At 32.8% G+C, this 13142-nt stretch overlaps 1 protein-coding gene across 2 annotated transcripts in view; it reads right to left on the bottom strand.

Annotated features, from left to right (window-relative positions):
* Positions 1-13142, bottom strand: part of LOC136033861 (SET and MYND domain-containing protein 4-like) — a 34842-nt gene that overhangs the window by 3628 nt on the left and 18072 nt on the right. The window contains exon 7 of one of the 2 annotated variants that reach the window (XM_065714831.1): positions 9420-9796. In XM_065714831.1, the coding sequence (XP_065570903.1) occupies positions 9420-9796 (377 nt within the window). Of the gene's footprint in view, positions 1-9244; positions 9797-13142 lie in introns of those variants that run through there. The other variant, XM_065714830.1, reaches the window with a different exon arrangement.

The raw sequence follows: 13142 nt of genomic DNA, 5'->3' as shown, positions 1-13142 counted from the left end.
TTTGATTCCTTATTTGCTCGCTTTCAACGGTACCAAGTCTCTTATAGACCCTTTGAGCATGTCTGTACTTCTTTCTTAAATCTGTCAAATCTTGGTTCCACCACCTTGCATATTTGCTTTGTTTGTGACTATTTTTAAGAGGGGTCGATTCATTAGTTGCTTTTTGCATTAAATTCTTAATTTCATTAGCAGCACAATCAATTTCCTCCACCGAGGACATAGGTAGAGAATAAATGTCATCGATTCCACGTAATAAAGTAGCACTAAAAGTATCCCATTTAGTTTTCTTATAAATGTATCTTGGCTCTTCAGTCTCAAATATGGGAAAATTAAACTCCAAATTAAATAAAATGTACGAGTGATCCGAAAGAGAAGGGTATTCATCAAGAACTTTCCAACACTTTACACTTTGAACAAGATTAGTACCTACAGCAGTAACGTCTGGGCTAGTTGTATTGCGTAGCCCATACGTTGTCTCACTAGGATCATTCACTACTAACAATGATTTACTAGCAAAAAAATCTTCAAGCTCCTTGCCTTTCTTGTCAGTTTGACTGTTACTCAGCCACAAAGGGCTTTCAGCGTTAAAATCCCCCCCCCCCCCAACAACGTAATTAGCAAAATGTCTGACCTTGTCTAAACAACTGATTTTATCTGTCAATCGCTGCACCGAAAGAGGACAATATACCGAACAGAATGTCAAAGTTCTACTGTTCAAATAAACTGAAACTGTCACACATTCATTAGACGAGAGGTTATGGTGTACGTCAGCTTTTAGACTATTTTTCACTAATACGGCAGCACAAAAAAATTTCTTATCTGTGTCAATTTTAGAAAAACACTTGTAACTATATGGAACACATGATATTTTACAGAGTTTATTTACATACGGTTCTTGCAACAGAACTATATCCGGTTTCAGTTCTTCTATTGTTTTTTGCAACTGTAAGGTTGCTGAATAAGAATGTTGCAAATTAATTTGAAGCACTGTTAAGTTATTCTTATCAATATTCACATCTCGAGATTGAGTCAATTAAACTGGATATTATTCTTTAAACGAGCAGTTAACTTCTTTGCAACCGGGCATTTGCTTAACTCATAGGCAGCATGCCCATCTGACTTAAGTTTGTTTTTTTCGCAAGCCCGGCAATTTGGGCGGGACGAAAAGGACTTGTCGCAGTTTTCATAAGTGTGCGGGCCCATGCACCATGAGCATACTTCGTCCGCTCTACAATCTGTCTTCCGATGACCGTATAAGCAAGATTTGCTACATCTTATCAAGTGTACATAGTCGTCGCAAGAGGCAAGGATAAAACCGATCCGTAAGCCTCTTTGGGACAGTATAAATTGGCGGATCTTTGGACTCACTTCCACAACAACTTTCCTTTTCGACGCGTTTTCAAGAATGGTGATGATCCTGAAGCTGGCCATCCTTCGTTGGCCATCCTTCGTTGGCCATCCGCTGAATTTCTGGGTTACACTGCAGCAGGTATTTTTCACTTTCGTCTTTGACCTGAGGGGAGGGAGCCCCATTGACTAACATTCTTGGAAAGTGCTTTTTCACCTCTTTCGGTTTGTACTTCGTGTCCGACACTTTCTCTGTCAGTACTGACATGGCTGCCTCTAGCTCCCTTTTCGACCCCAATTCCAAGATGACTCTACCTTCCTTCGCCGGAACAACTTTCTTCACGGAAAAATCGGAATTTTCTCCTTTGACAACTCTGCTGATAGATTCCGTAACTTACATGGCTTCGTCAAAATTCATACGGTTTCGTTTTTCCGCAGATACAGGCTCCAGAATCACAGAGAATGTTTCAGGACCCTTGAGCGCTTGGGCATAAGACGCCTGCTGGGGTGCGGGTACACAAATCTGTCCATTTTTTTGCGATTTTATCCGCTCAAGCTCTTTCTGGAGATTCACAACTTCATTCAGACGGGAATTTTCGATTCGGAGGAGTTCAATGTTCTCTTCGATTGTTCGTTGGTGAAGATATTGGATTCTGCTGCATATTTGGGAGGCATTAAATTTGCCACCGGGGACTTTGAATGACCCTATTACGTCCTTCAACATATCCAGCAGCACTGCAACACTTTTTTCATTCATGACAGTAAGAGACTCCAACGATTCGTGATCAGACGTCTCTAAGGACGATTTTACTTTGGACATCTTCGAGTAACAAACTAGGTATCCCGATCACGGTTCAACGTCTAAATGAACGCCATCTATAATAGCTGAAATTAGTAAGAATCTAATAATGTCAACGCCAAAAAAAAAATGAGTTAATTATTTCAATAGATAGCTTCAAACAAATGCCAACTTTATGGGCAGATCTTTTCAAAGTTGGAAGAATTTAATTATTAATAGAGTAAGAAATAAAATATATTCTAACTTAAAAAATAGTAACACTAAATCATTATTTTATAATGCGAAGATTAAACAAGCAATTGCTAATCTAAAGAATGAATTTGTAATTGTGCCAGTGGATAAAGCTATTAATAATTTTGCCATAATTTGTCAGAAACTGTATTGTGATATCTTAAAAAGGGAGTTATGCACAACTAATGTTTATGAAAAGGTAAATATAGAGGATGAGAATTTAATTGAAAAGACTGAAGAAATACTTTTTAAAAATTTTAATATTAAAATAAATGACAATGATAAAAAGTTCCCTTTCCTATATTGGACTGTAAAATTTCATAAGAATCCCCCTAAACCACGGTTTATTGCAGGAGCAGCTAAATGTCCAACCCGCATTGCTGCTACTGACCTCTCTTTAATTTTAAAGGAAATTGTAAATAAACTTAAAACCTATTGTTCTGGTATTAAAAAATTTTCGAATTTTAATCCATATTGGAGTGTTAATAATTCACTGCAGGTGATAGATTCTTTAACAATGGTTTCAGCTAAAAGAATTGAGTCTTTCGATTTTGCGACAATGTATACTAATTTATCACTTAATTTAGTGTTTGATAATTTAAAAACTGTTATAAAGAAATCTTTCCTCTTATCTAGTAAAAGGTTCTTAAAAATAGACAGTTATAATAAAAAAGCCATATGGACAAACTGCTTCAATACTACAGTTAACTTGAGATGTTACAGCTTGGATATGATTTTTGAGTTATTGGAATTTGTTTTATACAATACTTATATAAGATTTGGGGGTGATTTGTACAAGCAAATTATGGGAATTCCCATGGGGGGGAATGCCAGCCCATTTATAGCTGACTTGTTTTTAAGTCAACTAGAATATAAATATATGATGGATAAGAATAATCCAATTAATTTAAAACATGCTTTGTCAAATAATAAAAGATATTTAGATGATATTTTGGTCTTAAATTGTAAGGATTTCATTGATATTTCTAAAAATATATATCCATCAGAGCTTATTCTTGAGCCTAGTCATAGCGCTGGTCATGAAGATCATTTCTTAGATTTAAATATTAATATTTGTGATAATAATAAGTTAAGTTTTAAAATGTATAATAAAACGGATGATTTTGATTTTGAAGTGATTAGTTTCCCATTCCCTGAAAGTAATATGCACTCAAATATCACATATTCAGCGTTTTTCTCACAGTTACTTCGTTATGCAAGGATTTGTAGTAATTACATTGATTTTAAAAATAGATGTAAAATCTTAAGCCAAAAATTGATATCAAGAGGTTTTTCTGCAAATAAATTAACTTGGCAATTTAAAAAATTTAGTTTTCATTATAACGAACTTTTAAATAAATATCAAAAGAATTATCTAGAAATACTTAAAGAAATTTTTAACTAATTTGGGAGGTTCGAGAAATGTTGTCACAGCGCCATTTATTTTGAATTGCGTTTCTAATTGAGCGTAATTTTTTGAAATTTTAGCCACATGGTAAAGATGAATTCTATAATTGTTTAGTTCATTCAGGTTTTTTGCAATGTGTTAATATTTGTGATTTGGTAAAATTTATAATATTTAGTTTACCTATTGTTGCTAAAGGGAGGGATATATTAACAGGATAAGCTTGTTTTGGTTTTGGTTTTACTTGGTTGTTTTACATTTGCTGTTTTTTTTTTTTTCATAGGCATGTAATTTGGGGGTGATACCTGACGCGGGGATGCCATGGATATTCTGTGGTAGCCACAACACTGTGCTGGGTAGAGAATTTAGAGTGGCGAAACCCAATATAGGCCAGTGTATTCTCCTGATGAGCCCTTATGTTGGGTGTTGCCTCTGAATTATTTGTCTATATTATTTTTTCTATTGTTCGGTAAATGACGACTTATACTTATTGACGACATGACTGCCTGTCCATGGATTATTCTTTATGGTTGATTGTGTGTGGCTATGCTGTTTGACCTATGTGATTGTATGGATGAGTAGGGTTGAGGCCTCATTCAAGTGCTGGTCTATGTTAATCACTAATTTAGGAAAACAGTCTTCCTTTTCTCCTTCTGTCTCTTTATTTTTTTTTTTTTTTTTTTTTTTTTTTTTTTTTTTTTTTTTTTTTTTTTTTTTTTTTTTTTTTTTTTTTTTTTTTTTTTTTTTTTTTTTTGTGTTTTTGTGCTGTAGCATTGGTGATTTCTCTTTTCATGATATTATTCCAGGTTGGATCCAGTGCTGGTGGAGAAAATTTTTTTAGTTTTCTCCCCGACAGACCTTTACCCTGGTCCAGGTTTTTAACCTGATATTGTTAATTATTGGTGAGATGGCACTTATGCAAATTTCATGTTCTTTCATCTTTTTGTTTATGTATTTATTGACCTATTGACCTATTGACCTTGGCATGTTTTTTGGACTTTGATTGTTGGATTTTGATTTGGATGTTGGTTTGTTTTGGATTTATTTTCAATAACTTTTTATGCAACAAAACACAAATATTAGCCTCGGAACTCGGAACGATTTTTTGAAAGTTAGTAAGTGTAAAAGTCGTTGTTTTCTTTGCCAAGATCATTTTGTCCCACGAACTTCTGTTAAAAGTACATTGTATAATAAAAATTTTGCATGCAAGTTACGTGGTAATGTTAATTGTAGAACAACCAATGTAATTTACCTATTAGAATGTAATAAATGCTGCCTACAATATGTGGGGGAAACAACTAATAATATATATAAAAGATTTTCTGGACACAAGACAACAGTTAATAATGAAAAAACTAATAACTATCTAGTTCAACATTGTAGTGGTGGTAAATGTTCCATATCAGATATAACTGTCACAATTTTAGAAAATTTAGAATTAGAAAATTTAAATAAAGAAGAGAAGAATAATAGACTACGTAAACAGGAGGATTTCTGGATCCATACTCTTGGTACAGCTTATCCTTTTGGGCTAAATGATCGTGTAGCAAAATATGGTGACATGTCTCATGTTGTTGTTAAATGTATTGATGGTTTTATGGACCATCCTTCTTTTACTTGTCCTACTAAACGTAAAAAACGATCGAGAGGACATAGGAAAAATAATAGAAAAAATGAATTAGATGTACATATGCTTTCTATAGATCTATGCCAGCTACTTGAATCTAGGGGTATGATTTCTGTAATAAAGTGTCTAAATAATTTATCCAAGAGGAATTTAATCAAACTTTTCTGGATTGTTAAGAATAATACAGCTCTTGAATATAATTTTAAAGTAATATGTGATACAATTTGCATTCTAACTAAAACGAAATTTATTTCAAAAAAGAAAAAGTTTGATAAGATTAGTAATAAGGATAACAGATTATATTTACCTATTAATTTTACTTGTAAGCAGATTGAAGATATTAATTTACCAGAAATTTTAAATCAGCGGCATGTGAAACAGGCCCTTCCTAGTAATTTAAATCATAATGATAGTCCAGTTTTAACTTATAAATTTTCAAAAACTATTGGGCAAATTATTTTTAATTATAATTTAATACTAAAAAAACTAGATAGCGATATAAATTGGAAACCGGTTTGTAATTGTAAGCAACTTGGCCCATTTGTAAATCCTACTTACAAACATGTTATAACAGGGGACTTGTCAATAATAAAGCAAGATGATCTTCAAATTATAATGAATAAAGGGGCTAATTTCCGTCTTTCTCATCATCTGAAACCATCGAGTGTTCTTGATGGCTTGGAAAATGATTTTGATTTATTTATTGATAAGTGGTGTAAGAAAGAGAATAAAAATAAAGAGAGTTTTCAAAGTTGGAAGAATTTAATTATTAATAGAGTAAGAAATAAAATATATTCTAACTTAAAAAATAGTAACACTAAATCATTATTTTATAATGCGAAGATTAAACAAGCAATTGCTAATCTAAAGAATGAATTTGTAATTGTGCCAGTGGATAAAGCTATTAATAATTTTGCCATAATTTGTCAGAAACTGTATTGTGATATCTTAAAAAGGGAGTTATGCACAACTAATGTTTATGAAAAGGTAAATATAGAGGATGAGAATTTAATTGAAAAGACTGAAGAAATACTTTTTAAAAATTTTAATATTAAAATAAATGACAATGATAAAAAGTTCCCTTTCCTATATTGGACTGTAAAATTTCATAAGAATCCCCCTAAACCACGGTTTATTGCAGGAGCAGCTAAATGTCCAACCCGCATTGCTGCTACTGACCTCTCTTTAATTTTAAAGGAAATTGTAAATAAACTTAAAACCTATTGTTCTGGTATTAAAAAATTTTCGAATTTTAATCCATATTGGAGTGTTAATAATTCACTGCAGGTGATAGATTCTTTAACAATGGTTTCAGCTAAAAGAATTGAGTCTTTCGATTTTGCGACAATGTATACTAATTTATCACTTAATTTAGTGTTTGATAATTTAAAAACTGTTATAAAGAAATCTTTCCTCTTATCTAGTAAAAGGTTCTTAAAAATAGACAGTTATAATAAAAAAGCCATATGGACAAACTGCTTCAATACTACAGTTAACTTGAGATGTTACAGCTTGGATATGATTTTTGAGTTATTGGAATTTGTTTTATACAATACTTATATAAGATTTGGGGGTGATTTGTACAAGCAAATTATGGGAATTCCCATGGGGGGGAATGCCAGCCCATTTATAGCTGACTTGTTTTTAAGTCAACTAGAATATAAATATATGATGGATAAGAATAATCCAATTAATTTAAAACATGCTTTGTCAAATAATAAAAGATATTTAGATGATATTTTGGTCTTAAATTGTAAGGATTTCATTGATATTTCTAAAAATATATATCCATCAGAGCTTATTCTTGAGCCTAGTCATAGCGCTGGTCATGAAGATCATTTCTTAGATTTAAATATTAATATTTGTGATAATAATAAATTAAGTTTTAAAATGTATAATAAAACGGATGATTTTGATTTTGAAGTGATTAGTTTCCCATTCCCTGAAAGTAATATGCACTCAAATATCACATATTCAGCGTTTTTCTCACAGTTACTTCGTTATGCAAGGATTTGTAGTAATTACATTGATTTTAAAAATAGATGTAAAATCTTAAGCCAAAAATTGATATCAAGAGGTTTTTCTGCAAATAAATTAACTTGGCAATTTAAAAAATTTAGTTTTCATTATAACGAACTTTTAAATAAATATCAAAAGAATTATCTAGAAATACTTAAAGAAATTTTTAACTAATTTGGGAGGTTCGAGAAATGTTGTCACAGCGCCATTTATTTTGAATTGCGTTTCTAATTGAGCGTAATTTTTTGAAATTTTAGCCACATGGTAAAGATGAATTCTATAATTGTTTAGTTCATTCAGGTTTTTTGCAATGTGTTAATATTTGTGATTTGGTAAAATTTATAATATTTAGTTTACCTATTGTTGCTAAAGGGAGGGATATATTAACAGGATAAGCTTGTTTTGGTTTTGGTTTTACTTGGTTGTTTTACATTTGCTGTTTTTTTTTTTTTTCATAGGCATGTAATTTGGGGGTGATACCTGACGCGGGGATGCCATGGATATTCTGTGGTAGCCACAACACTGTGCTGGGTAGAGAATTTAGAGTGGCGAAACCCAATATAGGCCAGTGTATTCTCCTGATGAGCCCTTATGTTGGGTGTTGCCTCTGAATTATTTGTCTATATTATTTTTTCTATTGTTCGGTAAATGACGACTTATACTTATTGACGACATGACTGCCTGTCCATGGATTATTCTTTATGGTTGATTGTGTGTGGCTATGCTGTTTGACCTATGTGATTGTATGGATGAGTAGGGTTGAGGCCTCATTCAAGTGCTGGTCTATGTTAATCACTAATTTAGGAAAACAGTCTTCCTTTTCTCCTTCTGTCTCTTTATTTTTTTTTTTTTTTTTTTTTTTTTTTTTTTTTTTTTTTTTTTTTTTTTTTTTTTTTTTTTTTTTTTTTTTTTTTGTGTTTTTGTGCTGTAGCATTGGTGATTTCTCTTTTCATGATATATATATATATATATATATATATATATATATATATATATATATATATATATATATATATATATATATATATATATATATATATATATATATATTTCCCATGGGCTAGCAGAAAGAAATTCAAAAGCATTTGCTTACAATTCTTGTTCGGGCTGTGGATAACACTTGTTGTCGTTCATTTTGGTGCTCGGTTATCACAGCAAAATCAAAAGGATTGAAGAAATTTAAAGGTTTTCTTCGAAAAAAGCAACAATCCGGTTAGATGAATTATTCTTGGCGAAATTTTTACAGAAAATCTAATTTATTGTGCTTCATGCGTTTTTAAGCGAAAATTCAAGGCCCAGTGGAAATCCCAACAATTGCACCTAGAATTAAAACACCATTGAAGGAGAAAAAAAACAAACTGTTTTTCCTTTCATTACAAGACAAGGGTAATATTATCTCTTTTTTATAATAATAAAACCAGATTCATTAATTTTGTTGTTTCCTTCCTAATTCTAACCCCTTTTATTTTCTATTTTGACTCATGATGGATTTACAAAGACAGCTTTTTTAAGAATTTATAATTTTATTTTCAATCGTTCACTTTTAGTCAGACAAACTATCGAAAATTCGAATAGTGAAGTCACTTAAAAGTTTGTTTGAAGAAATTTTCCGTAATGAAACAGAATCTAGCCCAAAGGCGCTTTTTGTGACGAAAAGATCATTAAGGTCAAAATATAGCCTTAAGAATTTTTGCAATAAAGCCAAAATTAAAGCCTAGAAGACGAAAAAACCCTTCTTGCACTTTCTTTACACACATTTTTTTCTTTTGGTGAAGTTTAGCTTTGTCTCAGATTCAAGCTAATCAAATTTGGGGCATTCTTATTTTTGAATTTATTAGTTAACTTCTAAATAAAATTAATATTTCCAAGCGACAAATAACATTTACGGAGGGACTCTTGACAAGACAAATAATCTCTAAAGGGTGGCAACAGCACATCATCCAAGATCCCAAGCAATTCTTCAAAGCACCTCTGAGCACGAGCAAATTCACCTTTCTCTAATAGATCTGTCCCAGTTTTGAATAAATCATCTGTATCTTGGAGTTTTTTCAGCCCCTTCAGAATATTAACAGGTGATAGACAGGTGCTACACTTTATCACAGCATCTACACTGTCAAATGGAATCTTGGTTCCATTATTGCAGCTATTACACCTAAACTTCCATTCTTGATTATCCAAATCATCAAAAACTGGCCAGTTATTTGAACAAGGTTGGCATTGACAGTCGAACCAATATTGCTCTTTTAAGGTTAATTTTCGCTCATAGGTTTTCATTTGAGAAAAGATAGGGCCATAGTTTTCAGAAATTGCCTCTCCTTTTCTTATTCGTTTCATTGCTCGGGCCACAACTGCATCATTCACATGATATCTATAAAAACGAAATTGTTTAATGATCGTCAGAATAGACTAAGCAAATTATTTGAACGTTAGAAATGAGAGACGGATGGCATGTCAGAGAAAACCAGCAAATGTAATTTTTTAGCACGATTAAAGAAATATTTCTGTTTTTGAATTTAGACATGTCTTTTATTCCAATAGAGAAGGTGATACAAATTGAAAAAAAAAAAATCTCTAAGCGCTTATGTTTATCTCATATGCTTTAGAACTTCGGCTGCTGGTAAAAAAAAAGCATAAAATACGGCATCGGAGTTTACAGTCCATACCGGTGGTACTGATCTCCGTGTCATGGCCCTTCAGCCAGGAAGGGAAATGGGAGGCTGGGGGCAAACCAACCTGTGCTTTCGCACACCCTTCCTGTTTACCTGTCCCAGCTTTCTCCTGGTACCAGTTTAGAGCTGGGCCGAATCTGGCTGAGTTTAGTGTCACGCCGCTGACCCCCGTCCCAAACCAAATAATTGAGTACACTAGGATTCGAACCGTCGTCTCCGTTTTAAGGTAGTTTAGCACCTATTGAGTTAAGAATTACAAATTCTAGTATAATCCATTATAAGGTTTTCTAATAAAAAAATAATTTAGGGGGTCAGTTATTTTACTACGGTTAATTTATTACAATAATTTTTTTTTGAATTTCTGATGCTATTATTTGAGCAAAAGAGAGGGAAAGATTTCGCTAGAAAAAATGGCAAAAAAATTATTTGAGACCATGATCACGCCACAGGCCTATGTAAAGTAAATATTTTACTGGACTCTCATAAAAATCAGCGCAATAGCTTTAACTGAGTAAAGAGCGCTGTTTGTCCCATGTAAAATTTTTGAACGTATTATTTTATTTATTTTATTTAGGTACAGTTTCATAATTCTATAAGTAATCAGCTTTTATCAACATTTTCTTTCTTTTTAAATCAATTCTTTTTCATTAATATAGAAAATCAGTCGGTGAATCCTGTAATGATTCACCAATTCTGAAATGTTAGAATTACTAATTGGTATTTTACAAGTTTTATTGAGGAACGAATTTTCTATGCTTTGGAAAGAAACGAGACCAAAACCAAAAATAGTTACAAAAATGTGCTTTAAAAAGTAAAACTAAACTGAGAGTCACAAACGTGTTAGTTCCAAGAATAGTTTCTCTTCTTTTCTTTGTGCTTTATTAGTATTATTAAATAAGAAAAAAAAACAAGTTTTGTTTTAACTGAAACTAAGGTGCGACATTAAAACTTAAATCGAACAGAAATTAGTCCGTATATGAAAGGGGCTTTTCCTCCTCAACGCCCCACTCTTTACGCTAAAGTTTGACTCTTTCTCTTAACTCTACTTTTTAAACAGTAAAAAACTTTAGCATAAAGAGCGGGGCGTTGAGGAGGAAAAGCCCTTTTCATATACGGAGTAATTTCTGTTCGTTTTAATGCCGCTCCTTATTTTCAGTTAAAAAAAATTATTTTTTTTAATTTGATTTCTGAACGTTTTTGAATTAATGTATCTTTTGATTTTGGCTCTCCGCACATAAATAATTAAAAGAAAATTTGGATATCATTTTTTTTTCTAAATGGCTGTTTTATAGTTTTAACTCGAATATTTTGAGAAGAAAAGAAGCGGGGGAGGAGGCCTAGTTGCCCTCCAATTTTCTGATTACTTAAAAAGGCAACTACTACTTTTAATTTTCCACGAACGTTTTCATTAGTAAAAAATATACGTAGCTTACGAATTAACTTATGTAACGAACTTCTATATTCGTATTTTTTATTACGTAAATGAGGGAGTGCACCCCCTCGTCAATACCTCGCTCTTTACACTAAAGCATAAATTTTCTCCCAATTCCTTAAGAATGACCCCTGAATCACAAAGGCCGCAGAATAAATAGTTGAAATTACTAAAAATACTTTAGCGTAAAGAGTGAGGTATTACGAGGAGGCGAGTCCCTCATATGCGTAATAATTTCTGTTCGTTTTAAGTTTTAATGTTGCTCCTTACTTTCAGTTGAAAAAACTTTTCATATTTATTTTTTCATTTTTTTTTAATAATGCTAGAAAATCCTGCGCCCCCTTCATTGAAATTCTCTTCCCCCATGTCAGATTCCTCCATGGAAAGATCCTCCCACGTACCCCCCCCCCCCCGCCCCTGGACTTCTCCTCCCTCCCAAACCAGAAACATCCCCCTGAAAACGTCTGTACACTTCCCAATAACCATTATTATATGTAAACACTGGTCAAAGTTTGTAACTTGCAGCCCCCCACGGGGACTATGGGGGAGTAAGTCATCCCCAAAGACAGTTCTTAGGTTTTTCGACTATGGTGAATAAAATGGCCATCTCAGAATTTTGATCCGGTGACTTTGGGGAAAAACTAAGCGTGGGAGGAGGTCTAGGTGCCCTCCAATTTTTTGGTCACTTAAAAAGAGCATTCGAACTTTTAATTTCCGTTAGAATGAGCCCTATTACGACATTCTAGGACCACTGAGTCGATACGATCAACCCTGGGAAAAAACAACAACAAAATCACAAAAAAAAACAAATAAACACGCATCAGTTCAGTTTCAAGCGGAGCTTGAAACTTCTACATTCGGGTTCTCTGATACGCTGAATCTGACGGTGTGATTTTCGTTAAGATCGTATGACTTTCCCCATAGATTTTTTTTGTCACCCTCATTCTGTTTTTTCGCGTTTTTTCCCCTTTTAAAAATAAATTTGTCACTTTGGGCAATTATTTGCGTCCTTGTCACATTGCTCCCCCCCCCAAAAAAAAAGATTTTGCTCTAGGCCCATCTTTGTTATTCATTAAATAAAAAAAAACTGTTTTAACTGAAAGTAAGGAGCGACGTTAAAACTTGAAACGAACAGAAATTACCTCGTATATGAAAGGGGCTGCTCCCTCCTCAATGCCCCACTCTTTACGCTAAAGTTACACTAAAGTGACACTTTCTCTCAAATCTACTTTTTAAAACAGTAAAAAACTTTAGCGTAAAGAGCAGAGCGTTGAGGAGGGAGCAGCCCCTATCATATACGAAGTAGTTTCTGTTCGTTTTAAGTTTTAATGTCGCTCATTTAAGTTTTAACAATTAAAACGAAATTTGTATGTTATTTATTTTTTTTTGGCTAAATGGCTTTCTCATTGTTTTGATCCAATGATTTTGAGAAAAAATGACTGGGGAAGGAGGCCTAGTTGCCCCCTCAATTTTTTGGCTACTTAAAAAGGCAACTGGAGCTTTTAATCTTTTGCGAACGTTTCTATTAGTAAAAGATATACGTAGCTTACGAATTAGCTTACGCAACGAACCTCTGTATTTGTATGTTTTTATTACGTCCATGAGGGGTTTTA

The sequence above is a fragment of the Artemia franciscana genome, chromosome 12 (assembly GCF_032884065.1).
Source record: "Artemia franciscana chromosome 12, ASM3288406v1, whole genome shotgun sequence".
Taxonomy (NCBI): Eukaryota; Metazoa; Arthropoda; class Branchiopoda; order Anostraca; family Artemiidae; genus Artemia; species Artemia franciscana.
Note: the sequence above shows the minus strand (reverse complement) of the source record. Positions and strands in the feature narration are given on the sequence as shown.